Raw genomic sequence first — 21,567 nt, forward strand, 5'->3', positions numbered from 1 at the left:
TTTCACACCCCTCATGGTTTTCTGTGGCTGCAGTCTGACACACCCCTAAAGGAAAGAATGACCACAGCAGTTTGAGTGTGTCAGGGAAATAAATCCTTTATTAAAGGGACAGTTTGGATCTTTTGAAGTGGGGTTGTATGAAGTACTTATCCATAGGGCATTACCTACAGTAGATGTCCATCGGCACGCCCCCAGTTTGGAGAAGCAGGCAGGAGTACCGGCACAGAATCTAAGCAATGGATCGTCACTATGGGCGGCAACTTTCACATACAAGAAGTGAAGTGACCTACTGTATGTAGGAATATTGATTATAGACACTTTAAAAGCTTTTTCCACCTTCATTGAATATACTAAAGAAAGGTTTAAATAATTCAGTATCCTCTATGATGATTAGTTTGTTTGCTTTAGCTGTCACTATGGCAGGTAACATTTTGGAAGTCCTAGTTCCTGATGAAATAGAGTAGTGTAGCTCTCACTGCAGCCTGCAGCCACAAATCTCAATTTCCAAATGTGCAGATTAAAGAGAGGACATGAAGGATCAGGGACATTTGATGGGAATATGTTTATGTATTCATACGAGCAGAATGACTGAAGAGAAACACACGTGTAGGGAATATTCAAGACATGGTGGTTCTTTTTTTTTTTTTTTTTTTTAACCTTCCGAAATGTTTATAGTGGTCCTTTTCCACATGGTTCAGCCGTTTTCTAAAATAAACATTGTGAGTTTGTCTGGATGCTCGCCAAGAGTGACAGTTGAGTAGAGAAAGCTTGAGATATTCACGTTTACACACCAATGCCACGCAATGTTTATTTGGGTGTGTTTGAGACCTATGAAGGGAGCTTTTATACACGGACGTGTCACAGATGCAAAACAACACATCTAGTTGTGTGTGTGTGTGTGTGTGTGTGTGTGTGTGTGTGTGTGTGTGTGTGTGTGTGTGTGTGTGTGTGTGTGTGTGTGTGTGTGTGTGTGTGTGTGTGTGTGTGTGTGTGTGTGTGTGTGTGTGTGTGTGTGTGTGTGTGTGTGTGTGTACTCTGACCCACAATCCACTTCCTGTTCAATATCCAGAGTGGGGGAGAGAGGCTGAGGAGGGAGATACTGAGGAGAAGAGAGAGATGATGAAATACAGGGTGTAGGTCTGGGCTTTGTAGATATATATTTTTTATTTTTATCATTCAATATAAATCAATTCAGTATTTCTGTTTAGATTAAATATTCGGTTGAGTTTTATCTTAAAGTGCTCATATTGTGCTTTTTGGCTTTTTCCCTTTCCTTTATTGTGTTATATATCTTTTTATGCATGTTATAGGTTTACAAAGTGAAAAAGTCCATCTCCAACAGAAAACTCTGTTCACCAACTGCTCCAAACAGCTCTATTGTAGTCCAGCCTTTACTTCCGTGACGAATGTGCGTCACTTTGTAACACACGTTATAATGTTCGCCTAGCTGCTAGCGTGGCACGCCCTCATGCTCTGCAACTGACTGGCTATCAGTGCTTACTGCGCATGTGCGACTCCCAACAAAGATGGAACACAAGTGCGATGCCTCACGCCAGCTAAAACAGAGAGCTCAACACACAGGGTGAAAAGAGGAGCTGTAGCAATGTGCAGTACAAAAATATATATGGTGTTTTCTGAAAATTAAACCACATAAACCTATTCTGGTACAACCTCTAAATACAATTATGAACTATTAGCGCTTTGCTGGATAACGCAAAAGTTGAGCCTGGTTCTATTTTTTTTGCGTTTTTTCAATAAGGGCCTGGAGTTGGACTGATCATGGTCTTACTCTTGTCTTTGTAGCTTTGCAGAAACCTTTACATGGTTCTTTGCAGGAGCGTAACTCCTGCTTTAGCATCTATTAGTCAAAGTTTGATGCTTAGTTTTTTTTCTTAGGGCAATGCTGCTCATTCCAGGGGATAGATCTAATTGCTGGTGGATGGGACTAAACACTTTCCCTCTGTGTGCTTTATTAGATGTTTTTGGGACTATTGTCACACTTGTTATTTTCTGCAACAACACCTAAGTTTCCTCTGAAGGAGTGTTCATCTCTTCCATCTTTCTAATTAACATCCGATACAAAAAAATAGCTTGTGCTGTGTTGAGCTAACTGAACAACAATCAGGGTGGTAAGAGAAGAAGATGGAACGGCAGGAAGTGAGCGAGTGAAACCTGAGACGGAGAGCGAGATAGCTTAAATAAGAAGAAGTAATCAGTGTTTTTTTCCTTCTTTGAGAAGGTTCAACTGAAGTGCAGTGGGATTATAGGAGGGGCTACCGCTGCTCGCCTGCATCTTTTTACCTCCATCTCTCACATCCATTCGGGCCCTCTCTTCTCCTTTGTTCATCCATCTCCTCCCTGTCTTTTTTTTGTGTCTTCATCCAGATTCCAGTGTTTTCTCCTCTTCTCTTCCTTTTGTTTGTTATGTACCCTGCTTGTAGTCGTCTCGTTTCAACCCCTCATCTTTCTTTCAGTCGCCGCTTCTGCTTTCTGTGGGGAACAAGAGAGAATAAGAGAGATAGACATGGAGAGTGAAGTCATCCTCATCCCTGATATGAAAACTGGAAAAAAAGGAGAGAAATGGAGGCAGAGAGAGAGAGAGAGAGGTGTAGCAGCAGAAGCTCAGCATTCTGAGTCTCTCAGTGCTGCTGTTGACTTGGATGTAATCCAGCAGGATTCAATAGGAAAAATCAATCTTGATTAGTGGAAAAACTCCACAGCAAGCATCTTTATCTCCACCTTACTGTTCCCCTGCGGAATGAATAGCTTTTCTCGTCATATTTTCTCGCCTGCTGTTTTTCTTTCTGTGAATCTTGCACATGAAGCAAACTAGACGCATCTCTCTGTCTCTGTCTCTCTCTCTCAGAAGGTGTGAAAGTGGGAAGGTGTTGAAAGCATGGGATTGTATGTTTGTCTTGAAGAATAAAATAAAAATCTTCTAAAGCTTTCCACTCATGTTGAAGCAAATGCGTATTTTAATTTAATTACAATTATAATAATTTAATTTTGGGCCTACATCCCTGCAAAGTCTTGCAGCGTTGTAGGAATTGCAATGTCACTTAGCTGGTTGGTGCAGAGTGAAACATCTCTGTTGGATAGATTACTATGAAATTTGATCCAGATATTCACAGCCCCCCAGAGAATGATCCAGGGTTAGGGTTAGGGCTGCACAGTTTTTTGTAACAGTCATCGCGATATCAACTGGCCCAATAAACATATTTGTGTTAGTTGAAAGAAAATATCAGTAGAAAATGTCATTCTTTTTTTAGTGGTACAATTTATATTCAATTCAATGTTCAGTTAGTTTAAAAAAAGAATGTTTGGTTGACTTTTCCTGTTATTTGTTTTAAAAATAAAGAAATATGTTGTATTTTAGCAGAATACTGAACAAAACCGAGAACACTTTAAAGTAATATCATTATCGCGATAGAACGTTATTGCATATCACGTATTTTCCTTATATCGTGTAGCCCTAATACAAAGGACTTTTCAGGCCACTTGTAGTGCCACCAACAGGTCAAAGTTTTCACTTATGCGATGAAATATCGAGAATATCTATCAAGATGACTGCACTTTTGGTACAGACTCTGAGGATGAATTGTAATAACTTTGGTCATGATGTATGATAGTATATACACTACTGGTCAAAAGTTTTAGAACACTCCAATTTTTCCAGGTTTTTATTGAAATTCATGCAGTTCAATGTCTTATTGTACTCTGAAATGAAAGAATAGAACAAATAATTAATTGAAGTTAAAAAAAGAAATCATGGAATCAATTTATTAACCAAAATGTATTCTACATTTTTGACTCATCAAAGTAGCCCCCGTTGGCAGATATAACGGCTGAAATATAACTGCATTATTTTATTTTTTGGTCAAAGTTGCAGTCTGTGAGTTTCTGTCTCCTTGTTTTAGTCTTCATCTTGATGCTTAGATTGCTACCGTTCATTCCTAACAAACTAGAAAAGTAAATTGCTTAGTGAGAGATTGTGTTGACAGATTAGATTCACAATAATACAAACAACTCGACAAAGGCCAAGAGAGGTCGAAAGTTCTTTTTACAGGCAACCAGGAACCTGGAGGGACTTTTTTCATGGAATTATTTTAAACACTTGCTGCGCATGAGGCTTCATCAAATATGACAAGAATTCAGCGAGTGTTTAAAATAGTCCCTGAAACAAGTCCCTCCAAGTTCCTGGTTGCCAGTTAAAGACATGTCAACCTTTCTTGGCCTTTGTCGAAGCCAAAGTCCCCATCCTGCTCAGCTTCCGTTATCCCTTATGCTTCCATTTTGCGGCTGTCTGCTCCCCCAGGGGTCGCGGTTCTGTTAGCTCTGCTCACATTGTGTGCTGTAATACTTTAGCAGCAATATGGCCGCCACCGAGTCTCCCCACCATTTCATGCCTAGGAATGATAATGAGTAGCTTCAGGACGCCTTGTTTTGAACGACTGACTGTGGACATGTGTATATATAAATCAGGGGGAAAGTGAGAGACTGACAGACAGCGAGAAGTGAGGTGTCGTTAATGATGGGATACATGAGCATAAACATGGGGCTGAAGTCATTGAGTGATGGAGACAATAAGTGTCCAAAATAAATGGACAGTGTTCAAACGAGACACGCGCACACACACACACACACACACACACACACACACACACACACACACACACACACACACACACACACACACACTGGGCTGTGTGTGTGTTTCTGTGGTGTCTGTTGAATCCTAATGATGCTTTCTGAAAGACTGACTGTGTGGCTGGTCGAGCTCCGCATAGAAAACGGTCAGGCGCTAAAAACTGGCGGCAACAGCTGGGCCATATTCCTGTGTTGAAACAATTAACTTATTAATTGGAACTAATCAACACCAAATTTGACATTTTGATCAATTGTTTAAGTCATTTATTAAATACCAAATATTCTGTTTCCAGCTTCTCAAATGTGATGATTTACTTTTATCATTGTTAATTAGTCTCTTTGGGTTTTGGGCTATTGGCTGAAAAAAAAGAGAGTATTTTTCACCATTTTCCGACAATCGTATATATGAGATAATTTTTTTTACGTAGACAAATAATTATCAGAATAATCACAAAAGAATCATCAGTTGCAGCCCTGTCATAATCTTAGTGTTGTTCTTCTGACATTTTGATCAGATATTTCCTGATTTTCCTGTTTAATTAATAATTTTGATGATTGAAATTTGTTTCATATTCAGCCAAAGGTCTTGGATGGCGGATTGTGTTTAGAAACACCTCAACACTGTTGCATTTTAATAAGTCTGACTTGTTTTGTTAAATTAAAAAGGAGGTAAGAAACCGACAACTTTGAAGTTAGGTATCAAAAAAGTATTATTTTATAATTGGTAAGCAAAGTCACCATCTTTCTACTGGGCCCATTTTTCCCATTTTTGTCCACCTCTCAGCCCATGGTGTAGTTCTTTCTGTCCAGTGATTTAAGACTGATGACATCAGTTTGTTTGGCTCTAGAAGTCACATTTTCAAACATTTTTTTTTTCTTTTTCGATTTGCCACAAGTCTCTCTAATGTCTCTGAACATAAAGGTTTGTAAACATTCTTATGTTTTCTCAATAGAGGGGATTCTTCTCTTCCCTTCTTTAAGCTGTTATTTTCAACCTTTATTCGTCTCATGAATGAGTGTGTTAGAACGTTGCTCCTCCACTCTGTCCTCAGCATCTGTAATTACACTGACTTGTTCCAAAAATGTTCACATGACCAACAATTTGTGGGCGATGTTCTGTTGACCATAAAAGGTACTGTTTGTGCATGTGTGTTGACTTTATGTACGTCTTTTAGTATCCTGTCAACTCTTCCGTGCTTCCCTGAAAGGTTTCACCGAAATATGGTTTTAATATGTAACTGAGTGACTGACTGGTTGACTGACACGTCGGCAGGCTCACCTGCTGGGTGACTGGCTGGGTGACTGCTGATGGTCTGCTGCTGATGAGTGGATTAACAGAAGGCCTGACTGGCCAGCAGTCTGGTTTGTTGGCTTCCTGGCTCATTGGTTGGCTAGCTGCCTGGTTAAATGACTGGCTGCCTGGCTGAAGCAGTAACCAACTGGCTGGCTGACTAACTGTGACTCAAGGGATTGGCTGACAGGCTGGCTGACCGACTGACCCTATCATCTTCACAGACAGTCAAAACTCCTGCTGAACTCTTTAAACAGCCTCAGCAGATTAAAGCAAAATGAAAACCATTTTTTTTGTGGTGCTTGTATGTGGCGATGTCCTCTCATGAAAACCTGCTGCTTTCTTAAAGTGCCCATATTATGAAAACATTTGGGGTGTTATTTTGTGTCTCTGGTGCTTCCACACGCATACAAACTTTGAAAAAAATCCATCCATGCTGTTTTGAGTGAGATACGGTTTCTGAATGTGTCCTCCCTTCAGTCTCCGGGTGAGTTGTTCAAAAATATGCAGGGCTTTCTACGTCACTAGCCGAAACGAGCTGGCTAACCGCAACCGTTAGCATGCTACCTCGTTCTCAATAGCAAAGCACTGCTACGACACACACAAGTTCACCATAATCTACAAAATAATTACTTACATGTGCGCCCTTGTTTAGAAGTCTCCCAGCTAATCCTGACTTGTAACTGACCGAAGTTGAAGAAACAACCTTTCTTTTACGGTCTATGGAGCTAGCTAGCTGACATGATCTACATCTGAGCTACTGAGCATGTGCGAGTGCAATCAAAGATAGTACAGAAGAAGAAGAAGAAAAGAGGTCTCACTCTGTAGCTAAAACAGAGACAAGGTGAAAAGAGGATCTGCAGCAGTGAGAGAGAGCTGTGCAGTACAACAAAAATATGGTGTTTTTTGAAAATTAAACCATGTAAACCTATTCTGGTACAACCTTAAAATACAATTATGAACCTGAAAATGAGCATAATATGGGCGCTTTAAACATCTCATGAGAAAACGTGTATAAACTGAAATCTGTTAAGTCTGCTGGACTCTCTAACACAGGCTTTGCTTTTTAACCATAGCAAAAAGGAAATATGTACATTTAATGTCCCAGTAATAATAGCTTAAAGTGCAAAGATAGTTCGAACCTAAAAGGGTTTTGTTCCAACATGACACCTCTACCATTTAAAAATACTCTCCAAATGACTGGCAGCATAAAAATCACTGCTTTTTATATAAGCAAGTTCAGTTGTCAGTTGGCCAAACATCCCGTTAACTTGGTGTTCTGTATTTTAGAGATAGTGAAACTGAGCTGCAGTTTTTTTTTTTTTTTATATATATATAGACAAGTTCAATTCTTCTTTCATCTTTAAATGCTGAAGTTTTGGCTGACTTGCCCTTTAACCTCTGGACCAGACGCAGAAATGTCAGCAGTCGTTGCCTGTCTGTCACATGCTTCTGGTGCTGCAGTGCTCGATAAGGTGTGTGTGTGTGTGTGTGTGTGTGTGTGTGTGTGTGTGTGTGCGTGTGTGTGCGTGTGTGCGTGTGTGTGCGTGTGCAATACAAGTTGTACCTGTTTTGACAGCGAACAGAATGAGGTAGCTACCTGCAGTGATAAATATAAAGGTTGAATGTCTTGGCAGCCATCACGCAGCATTAACTCACCAGTATGAAGAAATATTTATTCTACTTGCATTAAAACATGTTGTTAATGTGCCTCTAATAATTAAGACTCTTCTTATATAACTTAACTACAGTTTGTTGTCATTTCTGTGATTTTGCTCCACTTTGAATGTGTTGTTAACAATTGTATGTAACTGGTTTTAGTCCTATTGAATGATAGTGTTTTCTTTTCAGGACAAACTAAAACAGAGGCTTGGCTATGCTTGGGATTGGTCCAAAGTGTTTCTTGGTAAACTGCAGTGGAGCTTTTTTTGTCCAGCTGCTTTGTGTTTTCTCCTACAGTACGTGTTTCTGCTGCTGGTGCTGGTTTGTTGATAACGAAGATGATATTGGGAAGGTTGAAGAAAGGGTGTATATAAGTACTTTGGCTTTAAAATGAATGCAATTGCATCAGCGTAAGTTTTTCCTAGCAATATTTGGTGGTGGCTATTGATCAACGGTTTTGTGTTGACAAAGAGCGGCTATTTGTGTCTTCAATCCCAGAGGGTTACAGACCAGCTTTCTTTTCAAACCAGTTTTTGATTTTCAATTCACACACATAGTTATAAGATGAATGATAGACATCAATTATCATTTTAGTTTACCACCTTTTTACATTCTGTTAGACCCCCAAAGCCAACTGCAGTTAGTAATTTCTGCTAAAAGTTGCTGGTTACATGTTTAGATTTTTTAGCCATGATAGCAACATTGGCTCTTGGGATGTCTGTCTAATGTCCACAGACTGAAATATCTCAACAACTACAGGATGGGTTGCCAGACATTCATGGTCTCCAGATGATTTATCCTGCTGACTTTGGTGATACCCTGAGTTTTCCCTCTATCACGTGAGGCTGACTTTTGTGGTTTTGATGAAATGCGGAATTTTTGTTCCATGAAATTTGGCGCAGACATTCCCCCATGTCGCCTTCATGTTGAGTTATAAAAACTTTGGTGATCCTCTGACCTTTCATCTAGCACCATCATCAGGTAAAAATTTTCAAATGTCCAATAAGAAACCCTCCATTTTGTGACCAGATACCCGCAGAACATCCCACCAGCCTGAGTTTTACTTTGTGTTTAGTGCTAAATAGCAAATATTAGCACACTGAAATAAGACAATGATTATGCTAAACAAAGCACATGCTAAGCATCAGCATTTGCATTGTCTTTGTGAGCATGTTAGCATGTTGACCTTAGCATTTAGCTCACAGCGCTGCTGTGCATAAGTACGGTCTCTTGCCATCAGTACTCTAGCCATGAACGATAACAGCTGCTACTACGAAATGCCAAGATGTCTGTTTCAATATGAAAAGCTAAACAGTTTCCCTCTCAGTTCCTCAGAGCTTTTCCTCTGTGGTAATACAAGGTTGCTGCAGCGCTCAGTTTGCTCAGTCCGGGCTGCAGCCGCCTTTCGAGCTCCTGCTTATCGACTGGCCGTAATAACAGTGAAAATGTCACGTCATGTCAGCCGCTGTCGGCCCGCGGGATCAGACCCACAGGCTCGGCTGATGCAAAGTGCTCGCAAATAAATGTCACACCGCCTCAGTGTTGCTGCAATGGTTGAGAAATAATCGCTTGATCTTGTTATGTGTCTGTATGCGTGTTTGAGTCTGTACTGTAATATCCTGAGTGTGTGAGAGGGAGAGACGGTAATTTGTTCGGCTCCGTTATCATTTCCAGTGTCTGTTTTTTTGGAGTGATATCCATTTATTAGACTGGTTTGGACATTGTTTCCTTGGTTGGCTTTTCAGCACGTCTTTCATAGATGGACTCAAAACAGCCTAGGAAGTTCCAGTTTGGTTTTACTTTTTACTGTTTAGGTAACAAACATGGTTTTGTTTGTTATGCATTTTCATTTCCGTCTTTACAACTCAAAGTGTCCCACACTAGGGGGAGGGCCAAAGCCTGAAACATTACACTGATAGTGTAAAAATCAATGACTGGTTCTTCTAAAACACAGTGGAGAAAATCTGAATAATATTAGAGAAAATGTGTTTTCTAATAAGTTTACCATTTTACATGCTAGTAGGGGAAATTCCACTCGCCACACTTTCAGTTGAGCTGCTTGACATCCAGCAGGAAAGACTGGCTGTACAGCTCTCAGCCTTGAACATGTTTTGCTGTTTGTAATCCTTGCACAACATAAGGTGATGCTGTTAAAGATAAAGCACAAACTTTCAGGGTAAACACAGGCCAAAAATAAAATGCAACAAATATTAATTCCTGTAATTAATTTCTTAATCTATATCAGAAAATGGTAAAAATCCCCATCGTACTTTCCCAGAGCCCAAAGTGATGTCTTCAAATTGCTTGTTTTGTTTGACTAAGTAAATGTGTACAACCAGTAAAGATGAAAAACACATGCAGATTTTAAACAACTTCACTTTTATTAATATAGCTGAAAATTACTGAAATACTGAATACATTTTAAAAATCACCTGCCACTGCCAATCACGGTCACCATCTTTCCAGGTGACCTGATCATGAAACTCAATAATAACTGTTGGTTTATCTGTCAGAGTGTCTCTGTGCTAATCCATCCTTCTTCTGTGTCTCTGGCTTAAACACGCTCACCAGGAGTAAACAGACTTCATATTGTTTGTTTGGATCTACTCTATTAGTTATTATATAATAGAATTCCTTCCTCGCTAACCGGTACCGTCGGGCACCGCCTACAAAGAACCTGGGTCTGTCCGAGGTTTCTCCCTAAAAGGAAGATTTCCTCACCACTCGAGGTTTCTGCCTAAAAGGGAGTTTTTCCTCGCCACTGTCGCACTAAATGCTTGCTCATGGGGGAAATACTGGAATTGTTGGGTCTTTGTGAAGAGTGTGGTCTAGATCTACTCTATCTGTAAAGTTTCATCGAGATTACTCTTATTATACTCTGTTATGATTTGATACTATAAATAACATTGAATTATATATAAATTATTAAATCCACGCTGATGAGACTCTCCCTCTCTCTTATAGGATGAAGAGGAGGAAATTAAGCTGGAAATTAACATGCTGAAGAAGTACTCCCACCACAGAAACATAGCCACCTATTATGGAGCCTTCATCAAGAAAAGTCCTCCAGGCCATGACGACCAGCTATGGGTGAGTCTATTTCTACCATTATAATGATGTGATTTCCTGACAGCAATCTGTTGTAAGTTAAAGGGTAATTTGGGTGTTTTTCAACCTGGACCATATTTTTCCATGCATTTGTTTCTAAGTGACTAATGTGAACAAACCGGGCTGCAATGTAATCCTATGGGGCAGTAGCGGCCGTCAATGTACGTCCACTAAAAATAAAAGTTGTTGCCACTGACAGCCTTGGATTGTTATAAGTGTCTGACTACATTTCGCCTGAAACCTTGTATAGCAATAATAAGTCTTCAACTAGAATTACACAGCTCAATGAAGCTAAAATTCACAAGCAAGAGAAAAAAAGTCAAATAAGAGCATTTGCAGAAAAATGGAGCAACGAGCAAAGGGGGACAGAATGAGATAAATTTAAAAATAAAGAGGAAAATCTTTAAAATGATTTTGTTCCTAAAATTAATTATTGTCTGTCCTCCATGAGGTTTTAAACCAGGCAGCATCAAGTCCAGATTCTGGACCAAACTTCTTCCTTCTATTGGGGCTGTATATAGAGTTAATATGCCTGCACACCCCCATCTGTTCACACACTTTGCTTGCAAACACCAACAGCTAAAAATCGAAAACAGTTTTATTGCCAAGTAGGTTTGCATAATATACAAGAAATTTGTCTTGGTGTTTTGGGGCATATTGATAAACGCATTGCAAAAGTCTTGCGATATATAATAAAATATAAATGTCAGAATGATGGTGTGTATGTGAATGTCCACAGTCTTCTCAGTATCTCCTGTTCTCACCTCCAGCTGGTGATGGAGTTCTGCGGTGCCGGTTCTATCACGGATCTGGTGAAAAACACCAAAGGCAACACACTGAAGGAGGACTGGATCGCCTACATCTCCCGAGAGATCCTCCGGGTCAGTGCCCCTTTCACAGCATCTTCATGACAATTTCTTATTCACAGTCAAATATACTATAGGGGAAAACTCAAAAAAGAATTTTTAGTTAAGGCTGAAAGTGTGACTGTTATGCTGATGAATTGCAAATGTTTCACAGACAAAAAAGAGTGGGGTTGAGTGTTGTGGGTTTGACAGAAAAGCGTCACGGACTGCATGTTATATGTTGCTTTTTTTTCTGTCCCGCCCTACAGGGATTAGCTCACCTGCATGCTCACCATGTCATCCACCGTGACATCAAGGGACAAAACGTGCTGCTGACTGAAAATGCCGAAGTCAAACTGGGTATGTGTTGATTTTATTTTGGTTAAATTATGAGTTCAAACTGGGCCTGTAGACTGGGAGCACGGCCTACGCTGAGGTTTGGACCACTGCACTGAAAGAACACTGTACTGCAGAACCAGACTTGAGTCAGCACCGTGCTGGTGCCAACTAGAGCTTTTTCATTACCAGGGTTGTTTTGTCATGTTTCACACGATTGCACAGTTGGAGCCCTTAATAAAAGTCTCAGCCAGTAATGTAAATCCATGTAAAAAAAAGTTTTGCATTCACTTAATTTTACTAGAAAATAACCAATATCTTTTGATCATCTTGTTGCAAATAATCCTCACACAGACCCATGACAGGGCTCTAGGTAGATATTTTCCCACAGCATATTCATTTAATGATAGACAAAAGAGCCTCTAAATACTTTGTTTGTTGTGATTGTGCGTGCAGGAGACCAATAGCAACCATCGCCACTACTGCTAGCTACAGTAGCCAGGGAGCTCATTGTCTCGTAGTGGGCAGGAAGTGCTGATTTTTAGCAACAACCTAAATGAAGTTCAGTGAATTAATCATTTTTAATTGGTCAATCCATCCATCCGTTCTCTGCTGCTTATTTGGGTCCCTTAATATAATTGATTATATCAGTAGGAATTATTGTTATAAACTACAGAAAAGTACTGAAATACTGTGAGATGATAATAATACATAATTGTCCTTCATACTTTGGCTCAGTAGGACTGTGAAAGCGGTATTAGAAATTGCATTCTGTGTGCTATTAAAAAGGTCTTAAATTAAACTCGATGAACCCTGCAGAATCCCTGGATCTCATATGCACTTCTCCATTTTTGTTCCTGTTTTTCTGTCACTCTTTTTCGGGCTCTGGCGTAGGACGTAGGACACTGCTGTGCTTAATTCTGCCTGCAAAGCTCTTATTGGCTCGGTTGTTTTTCTTACCAGGGAAACCGCTCAGTCAATCAGCAAAACGCCTGGTCGACAATTCAGTGGCGGTTTTAGGATTTCACCTCAGGGTGGGCTTAGCATCTCAAATAAGAATACAAGGGGTCATATTCAAAGCACAAGAAAAAGAGTGAGTGCTGGAAATGGACAGAGTTCACTCTTCTCTTCGTCTTTCTACTGATGACTAAAAGCAAACAATAAAACGTAACTCTAAGATATATACATGTCAGAGGTTGTCACTTTGTCTGAACTCCTCTCCATTTCACTTTATAACACTTAACGGAATGGTCCCTGAAGAAAAAGGATTCATTTTAAGTATACCTTTATTCATGATCTCTAAATTAAAAATAAATAATAAGCTAATTAAAATAGCTTTGTTTGAATTTTACACTCATTAATGTTGTTTTTTTATCTTTAACTCTTTATGATTAGATAACTATATGTAATCAGATTGAGACCTCATTTGTTGCTGTCCTGTGACACACCGTCTAAACCACATGGCTCCACTGAGGCCACAATAAAACACTTTGTAGTTTAGCTAAAAGGAGGCGAGACAGAGCCTCGTAACAGAGCAGCAACTTGGCCTTTACACCGTGAGTCAGGATCCAACACGGACTGTAGACCGGAGTTTGGTGGTTTTAACATGACAAGACAACAAGTAACATTTTATTTAACAAGGTGTTCTAGATAGGAGACTGAATCTTTTATTTGGCGCAGGGGGCTGACATTTGAAAGACCGCTCTGACAATGTTAGTCTGCTTTTACAGGATCTGAACCGTTTCAATACATTTTTTTAAAATTTGCAACTGGAAATGTGTTTTATTATAAACCACAACTTGAACATTGTTAGGATATTCCCAAACTTACTGGATATCTTTAAGTCACTCTTTTGGTTCTCAGATACTTTATAGAAATGATGCAGTTAGTGAAAAGGGTGTGTACCAATAATAATTGATGATAATTTTCTATTTCCCAGTGGACTTTGGTGTGAGTGCTCAGCTGGACCGGACGGTAGGTCGAAGGAACACCTTCATCGGGACGCCATATTGGATGGCTCCAGAGGTCATCGCTTGTGATGAAAACCCAGATGCTACCTACGACTACAGGGTAAGGAACTGGATTTACTGTTTTACAGTGTATCAGGGACTGTTTGAATAGATTTTCAGACCAAAATATATATATAGTATTCCCAGAACAAATAGAAGGAAAAAAGATAAAGTAAAATAAAATTGCCCCATCTCCCTTTGAAAGCTGCAATTTTCAACCAGTTAATCAGGACTTACCCAGACAGCTTTGGTAGCGTGCTTGCGGGTGTGTTAACTGTGTGTTTCTGGCATTAAAAAAAACAAGATGTGGTTTTACCCTTTGAGATGCCAATTGGGTATTTTTAAAAGGCCAATGCTGTCAAACAAATCCACAGACACATAGGTAAGGGTTCTGCTGCCACCCTGGTACAATGGAGGTTCAAAGCCCTTGTTTTGTGGTAGATCTGGCTTTGAGAGTCGATAGCAGTGGATTGTTGAGAGTAACTAGGACACTGTCTCTGGTATCAAAACAGTCTGTTCTTGCACGAACTGCTTTAAAAAGTTTTAGAACCACTGCTATCTTAGATATAACACATCCACGTGTTATTGAAACGTGCACACAAACTCCTTTAACTAATCTTGTCTTCTGTCCGTCAGAGTGACCTGTGGTCCTGTGGAATCACGGCTATAGAGATGGCTGAGGGAGCTCCCCGTAAGTACACATCGCACCTAATGGTGGTTTGTGTGTCATTTTCAAAACATTATAGCATTTAAATAGGAATTTTGAGAAATTGATATAATTACTTATATGGCACAAAACAGGAAAAAGAGTACAGTTTGTATACAACTTCTGCAAACCAAGCTAAAGATTGTAGAGTTTCTGGTAAGAGACTGCAAGCAAGTGGTGTAAGACTGAAGCTATCGGTCAAATCAACCATGGCCTTATCTGTTTAAAGTGATCATACTTATCTTCTTCTTACAATGACATATTCCATTTTAAACCTTTCAATTTCACCTTAACTTTACCTTTCTATTTAATTTGTTTACTCCTATGCCGACAGTATCATGAATACACAAAAGTTCCGTCTCACATGTATGGCTTTGTGTGTTTTGCCTCTCACCTGTCTTCTCTGTTGTTTCCTCCAGCTCTGTGTGACATGCATCCAATGAGAGCCCTCTTCCTCATTCCCAGAAACCCTCCTCCTCGACTCAAGTCGAAAAAATGGTGGGCTTCGGTTTTTAATCTCTCTTCTTTTAATCTTTTAGATAAAGAATATAATGATGATCTTTATTTATTTTTCTTGTCCTAAAGTACATTGTTAACTTTGTTATGTATTGTCTGTGAAATACTGTATTTAGAAGAAGAAGACATGCCTTTATTTATCCCGCGAGGGGAAATTCACAATTTTCACTGTGTTAGTACAGTTGCACACACATTAAACACAGGCCTGAATTACACACATGCTCAGGAGGAGCGCCCCGAGCAGTTGGGGGTTCGGTGCCTTGCACAAGGGCACCCTGGTAGTGCTGAGAAGGTGAACTGGCTCCAGCTACCAATCCACGCTCCGTATTTTTGGTCCGTACTGGGACTTAACCGGCGACCCTCCAGTCCCCAACCCAACTCCCTACGGACTGAGCTACTACAGCATACTAATGCATGGGATTGTATGCTTCTTGCCCAAGACAAATTTCCTACGGGACAATAAAGTTTATCTTACAGTACCAGTCAAAAATGTGGACACGCTTCTTCATTCACATGAATAGGAAAGCCTGTCCAAACTTTTGACTGGTACTGTATCTTATCTTAAAATGGCTGAATGTCATCTCATCTCCAAACATCACATTTAACTTTAACCTAACAGGTCGAAGAAGTTCTTCAGCTTCATTGAGGGCTGCCTGGTGAAGAACTACACTCAGCGTCCTCCCACTGAGCAGCTGCTGAAACACCCCTTCATTCGGGACCAGCCCAACGAGAGGCAGGTCCGCATCCAGCTCAAAGACCACATCGACCGGACCAAGAAGAAGAGGGGAGAGAAGGGTGAGCCCCGAGATAGATCTGATGGTGTCAGTGTGTTTATCGCTGCTGTGAAACTGACACGTGTACATAGTTTCATCCTATGAACAGTAACAGTGCTGTTCTTAATGATCCAACGTTTGTTAGTATGGGGGGGGAAAAGAACTTATGGATAAACATCTGGAATAGTTCAGTAGCTGCTCTATAAAATGTGGAGATATTTTGTGTCTTTGTCAGGGGGAAAGGAAACGGTAAAAGAACAAACTTAATATAACCTAAAAAAGGGACATTTCTGAGTTATTGGTAATTGAATATATGTCCATACAATTACACATTTTCTTGTGTTAACTTTTAAGTGAAACATCCATCATTTTATGATGATTTTATGTATTTTATATTTTATTTATTTAGTTTGTCACTTTGACTCTTAGAGAAGAAAGTCTTAAAAGTCCTATGACATGCTACTTTTTGGATGCTTTTATATAGGCCTTAGTGGTCCCCTAATACTGTATCTGAAGTCTCTTTTATATAGGCTTTAGTGGTCCCCTAATACTGTATGGGGTTTTTTTAGGGATTAGTGGTCCATAATAAGTCTTTCTATAGGCGATTTCTTATATAGGCCTTAGTGGTCCCCTAATTCCTATCTATCTGAAGTCTCTTATAGGCTTAGTGGTTTCATAATACTCTATCTGAAGTCTCTTATATAGCCGTGCGTTACGTAGTATTATTACTGTATCTGAAGTCTCTTATATAGGCCTTAGTGGTCCCCTAATACTGTATCTGAAGTCTTTATATAGCCTATATTGGCCTTAGTATTTGTGTCTGTAGCTTTAAATGCTATTGAGGAGGAGAGAGGGGGGGCAAGGTGGAGGGTGGGGGTGTGGCCTTGACCGGCAAAGCAGAGAAAGGGGAGGTAACCTTTCCCCTTATGACTTCATAAAGGGAAGATTCCATATCGGCCCATCTGAGCTTTCATTTTCTCAAAGGCAGAGCAGGATACCCAGGGCTCGGTTTACACCTATCACCATTTCTAGCCACTGGGGGACCATAGGCAGACTGGGGGAACGCATATTAATGTTAAAAAACCTCAAAGTGAGATTTTCATGCCATGGGACCTTTTAAAATATTAGCTCACAATAAAACAGTAATCCGCATGTACAAGGTGTGTTCACTTACACAATTTCAGTTTTAACATTTTTACGACTTAGACTTAGACTACTTAGCTGTTCTATTCTTTTCCCGTACTATCCTCAGATGAGACGGAGTATGAATACAGCGGCAGTGAAGAAGAGGAGGAAGAGGCATCTGAGCAAGAAGGAGAGCCAAGGTGAGAATATATTATGACAACGCCTATGGAACAGTACAACCAGTATACAGTACGTTTGTCTTGTCAAACTGCACTAAAAACAAGCTAAACATGATAACTTCTCCCAGTACAAGAAGCTAACCACTACCATGTTCTATATGAGTATGCACGAACCACAGGCCAGAGCAGAAGGGGCATGAACCTAGTTCTGATGAATCCAGAGCAGAGCAAAAGCTAAATATGAAATCAAATCATGTAATCTAAACAATTACAGAAATTCAAATTTAGAGCATATAAACGTTTTTGTGTTTTTCCCTTTTGTCATTCTTCGTGATTAGAAGTGTGTGGCTTTGGCAGAAGGAGCTCAACAGCAGCTTTCCAGTGATATGTAACTGTTATTTTCAAATTTTTACAAACATGTCGGTGATGCCACACCAAATCATCAGCATCCTCATGTCGAAAATTGACAATTTATTTACATCCTACATTGAAAAACTTTCATCACCTTTTCTTAAAAAACAATGTAATGAGCTAACATAGCAGCTAAAGCCTCTCGTTGCGTCCTCCGTGTAGCTCCATAGTCAACGTGCCAGGCGAGTCGACTTTGCGCCGCGACTTCATCCGGCTGCAGCAGGAGAACAAGGAGCGCTCGGAGGCGCTGCGCCGCCAGCAGCTCCTCCAGGAGCAGCAGCTCCGCGAGCAGGAGGAGTACAAGCGCCAGCTATTGGCCGAGAGGCAGAAACGTATCGAGCAGCAGAAGGAGCAGAGGAGGCGGCTGGAGGAGGTGAGCACACAGGCCTCAGAAATGAACACTTTCCTCACACTTGGTTAGGAAAGAAAACAAATCGAGGTGGATATGGACACTGTAGTGCATGATGGTATTTCAAAAAAATGTATTGAGCCTAAGAAGATTATGCATACAGTATTTGGTTTGTGTCAATGCTCATTTACATTTGTATAAAAGAATTATAAAATTATATTCATGTACATTCACAGATATAAAGCAAATGATGTATGTAAATAGGATTGTATGGTTAAATTGGAACAGTATCCAAAATAAGCAAATTAAAAAGAGAGGAATATTTTCAAAATAAAAGAAATAAATAAATTTAAAATTGACAAAGATAAAAGAAATGTGCATATACCAAATAAAAGAGAGACATAAAATAAATCCAAATCCAAGAATAGGAACATAACTCCGATAACTAGGAACATTGTTTTCATATCTTTATCTTCCTAAACCTCTTGTTTCCCTGTCCCATACCCTGCTCTCACTCATTAACTCATGAAATAAAAATAAACTTTTTATTATTTTGGATGCATTTACTTTTCTTTGATTTTACAAATAATTTAGTTTAACTGTTTAAAATCTGAATATCTCATCACTTGTATTGTTGTAAAGCTGTCCTTAAGGGGCTGCCTTGTGCCCTCTCAGCTATTAAAATGTTAGCAAACTCTAAAGCAGTGCTGTCCCAAACAAAACCAGGTAGAAAAAACTGCTCTTTGCATGAACAGTCACTGTTTAATTGAAAACCATATCTAAAGTTTATATATTATTTATGAAGCATCACAGCATCCCTCCCAGGAGTTACACTGTAAGTTAGAATAGGACTAAAAATACTCCTGTTTCAGAGAACGTGAGTTATTTATGAAGCTTCTTACACGCATCCTCTCAGTGTTTCTCAACGGGGGCAGTACCGCCCCCCAGGGGGCGTTCAGAAGATGATGGGGGGCGTTGGAAGCAATATTTTGGAAAGGGGGCCGTTGAGGTGCCCTTGGGGGGCGTTTGTTTGAAAGCTAGTTTAAACCAAAGATTCACAATAACAATACATGTTTACACTTAAACTACTAAAAAATCCAGTGGTCTGCAACATTAAAAGCTGCCAGTTTACAGCACTGCAACTGGACGAGACGGGTATCCTAACTTCTCTGTGCTTCTGTCAGCTTTGTTTGGCGCAGCTCCGTGCTGCCTTCATGGAAACGGGACGTCAGAGCATCATCTTAAATGAGCTCTGTACTACGTGAAGCTGCGTTCAGATAAAAAAAAGAAAAAAAACAATCGCTGCAACGTCCTGTTGTATTCTTTAACCCCCCCTAATGTAGCACAAGTAGACTTTATATTTCACACAACAGTTTTTCATAAGATCGTTTATAGAACTCAACGTTTCCTACTGCACCTGAAGGCAGCTTAATTTCACAGAGAAAGAAAAGAGATGAGCGAGACATAGTGTCTGTGCTTGGCACAGACAATATGTCTAGTTTGGCAAACATTTAGCTGTTCCCCAAACTCCCGGCCAGTTCAGGGCTTTGTTTTAAAACTTTCTTCTGGAAGCGATAGAGGCAGTGATGTCACCATTTACTGTACGGGACTCTCACACCTCCACAAAACGCAGCGCGATATGGGGTTGTGTTTCTCCAAACGTTTTTTTCTGCTATTTACTTGCAAGACCGGTGATAGACTCTTCTAACCTAGACTCTTCTAACCTAGACTCTTCTAAACATCAAAAACTGGCTCTCAACTTTCAAAGGTTGTAAAATTATTTCCATTCGGCAGTAGGTGTCGTTCTTCAAGTCGTTTGTCATCACCAAAATACTTTTGTGTGTGTGTGTGTGTGTGTGTGTGTGTGTGTGTGTGTGTGTGTGTGTGTGTGTGTGTGTGTGTGTGTGTGTGTGTGTGTGTGTGTGTGTGTGTGTAAAATCCTTCTGCTTTTACCCCTTGATAAGTGCCAGCTTGTTTTCCGTTGGAACAATTCGATTATAGATTTAGATTTGAATGAAAAATAGATTTGAATGTTAAATTGCTAGCTGTTTCTGATTGGCTACCGTTAGTGTTTGTAATAATAATAATAATACGTTTTATTAAAAGTGCCTTTCATGACACCCAAGGTCACTTCACAAACAAAAAAGGACATTCAAATTATAGTCATCTTATAAAGGTGCTGAGGTTCACACCAGGGACATGCAGCAGGCCTTTTGATAATACCTAATTATAGTTTGAATGTTACATATCTATCTAGTCATTCTGATTTGCTGCTGTTATTTAATTTGAATGTCAAATGGTTGCATTTTTTTAAAAACCTGTAAATGTATATAATTTCTATTCACATGGCTTTTTTGATACCTGAGAAACTAATACATGTGTTGTTTGTCATTCAATGACTTGATTTTGATTATTTTTTATAACAATAGTAACAACAATAATAGGCCTATATTAGGGCGTAACCATTAATATTCGGGGCAATTAGCCTACATAATATTTGTTGGGGGGCTTTAGGGACCTGGATAATGGATAGGGGGGCGCTGGCACAAAAAAGGTTGAGAACCACTGGTCTACATCGAGTAGAGCTTCTCCTTCCAGAGTGAATGATGTCACCAACACCGAGAAGTTTAGATACATTTGTTTAAATACTGACTGATCCAGGAAATATGAAACATTACCGAAGATAGCATGTGTTGACGAGCTAGTGTACTTAGGCCCAGGTAAAGGGAACTTCCAACACATTTGTTCTGGCATAGGTGAAAAATCGCTCAAGCCAGAGTGATTTTTTTTTCCTCTCTTATGCCTTTTGATTGGTATTTCTTTACACCATTCACAACCGTCGTAGGGGCGCTTAGCCCCGATAGCAAGAGGTGAAGGAGACGCGCCTGATGTCAGGCTTTAATCCCAGCAATGTACTTCCTTTGAGCCAGACTAATTGATGGACAACATTAATCAACAACAGTCTTTAGCCATTTATCAAGCAAAAATGCTAAATATTTGTTGGTTTCAGCTTCTCCCTCTCTTATGTATATATTAATTTATCATTGTGAATTGAATGATGTATAATACTTAATTAATTTTAATTTACATTGCTTTTGGACGTATTTTGTCCTGTTGAACAGAGCAATTAAACCTATCACCCCGGGGCTTCTGGGACACTTTGATGCGCTTTATTATTATTTTTTAAACATTTTATAGACCAAACGATAAATTGATTATTAGTGTATGTATAATATATGTATATACTCCCAGATTAATGATCAGTTGCAGCCCTAACCCAAACACACATTATGGACCAAAGTTTTCCTCTTCATCAAGATTTTTCTTCTCACCTCCTTTAAGAAGGAGGTGATATGGGTTAGGAAATGCTGTTGGAAAAGCCAGTCTTTGCTCAGTGTGAGTAGCCAGGGGGACATAGCCAGTTAATCAGGTACAGTTTATGCGTGTAATAAGATTAGACTTTAAACTTGGAGGTTTAGTGGTCAGATTTTTGATTGATAATATTATATACGTCTCGTATATAATATTATCAATCCAAACTCCAAAATCAATTTAAGGCTGGTAAGAAAAAAATGAATTTGTGTCCCCGTAGGTACTTTTTGTAATTATC

The 21,567-nt window shown here is 39.6% G+C and overlaps 1 protein-coding gene across 12 annotated transcripts in view; it reads left to right on the top strand.

The window, feature by feature from the left end:
• Positions 1 to 21,567, top strand: part of LOC120569244 (mitogen-activated protein kinase kinase kinase kinase 4-like) — a 113,814-nt gene that overhangs the window by 55,371 nt on the left and 36,876 nt on the right. For 11 of the 12 annotated variants that reach the window (XM_039817043.1, XM_039817044.1, XM_039817048.1 and 8 more), the window contains exons 4-12: positions 10,565 to 10,690; positions 11,479 to 11,589; positions 11,823 to 11,913; positions 13,829 to 13,959; positions 14,535 to 14,589; positions 15,024 to 15,102; positions 15,740 to 15,915; positions 17,146 to 17,218; positions 17,771 to 17,981. In XM_039817043.1, the coding sequence (XP_039672977.1) occupies positions 10,565 to 10,690; positions 11,479 to 11,589; positions 11,823 to 11,913; positions 13,829 to 13,959; positions 14,535 to 14,589; positions 15,024 to 15,102; positions 15,740 to 15,915; positions 17,146 to 17,218; positions 17,771 to 17,981 (1,053 nt within the window). The other variant, XM_039817054.1, reaches the window with a different exon arrangement.

The sequence above is a fragment of the Perca fluviatilis genome, chromosome 12 (genome assembly GCF_010015445.1).
Source record: "Perca fluviatilis chromosome 12, GENO_Pfluv_1.0, whole genome shotgun sequence".
Lineage (NCBI taxonomy): Eukaryota > Metazoa > Chordata > Actinopteri > Perciformes > Percidae > Perca > Perca fluviatilis.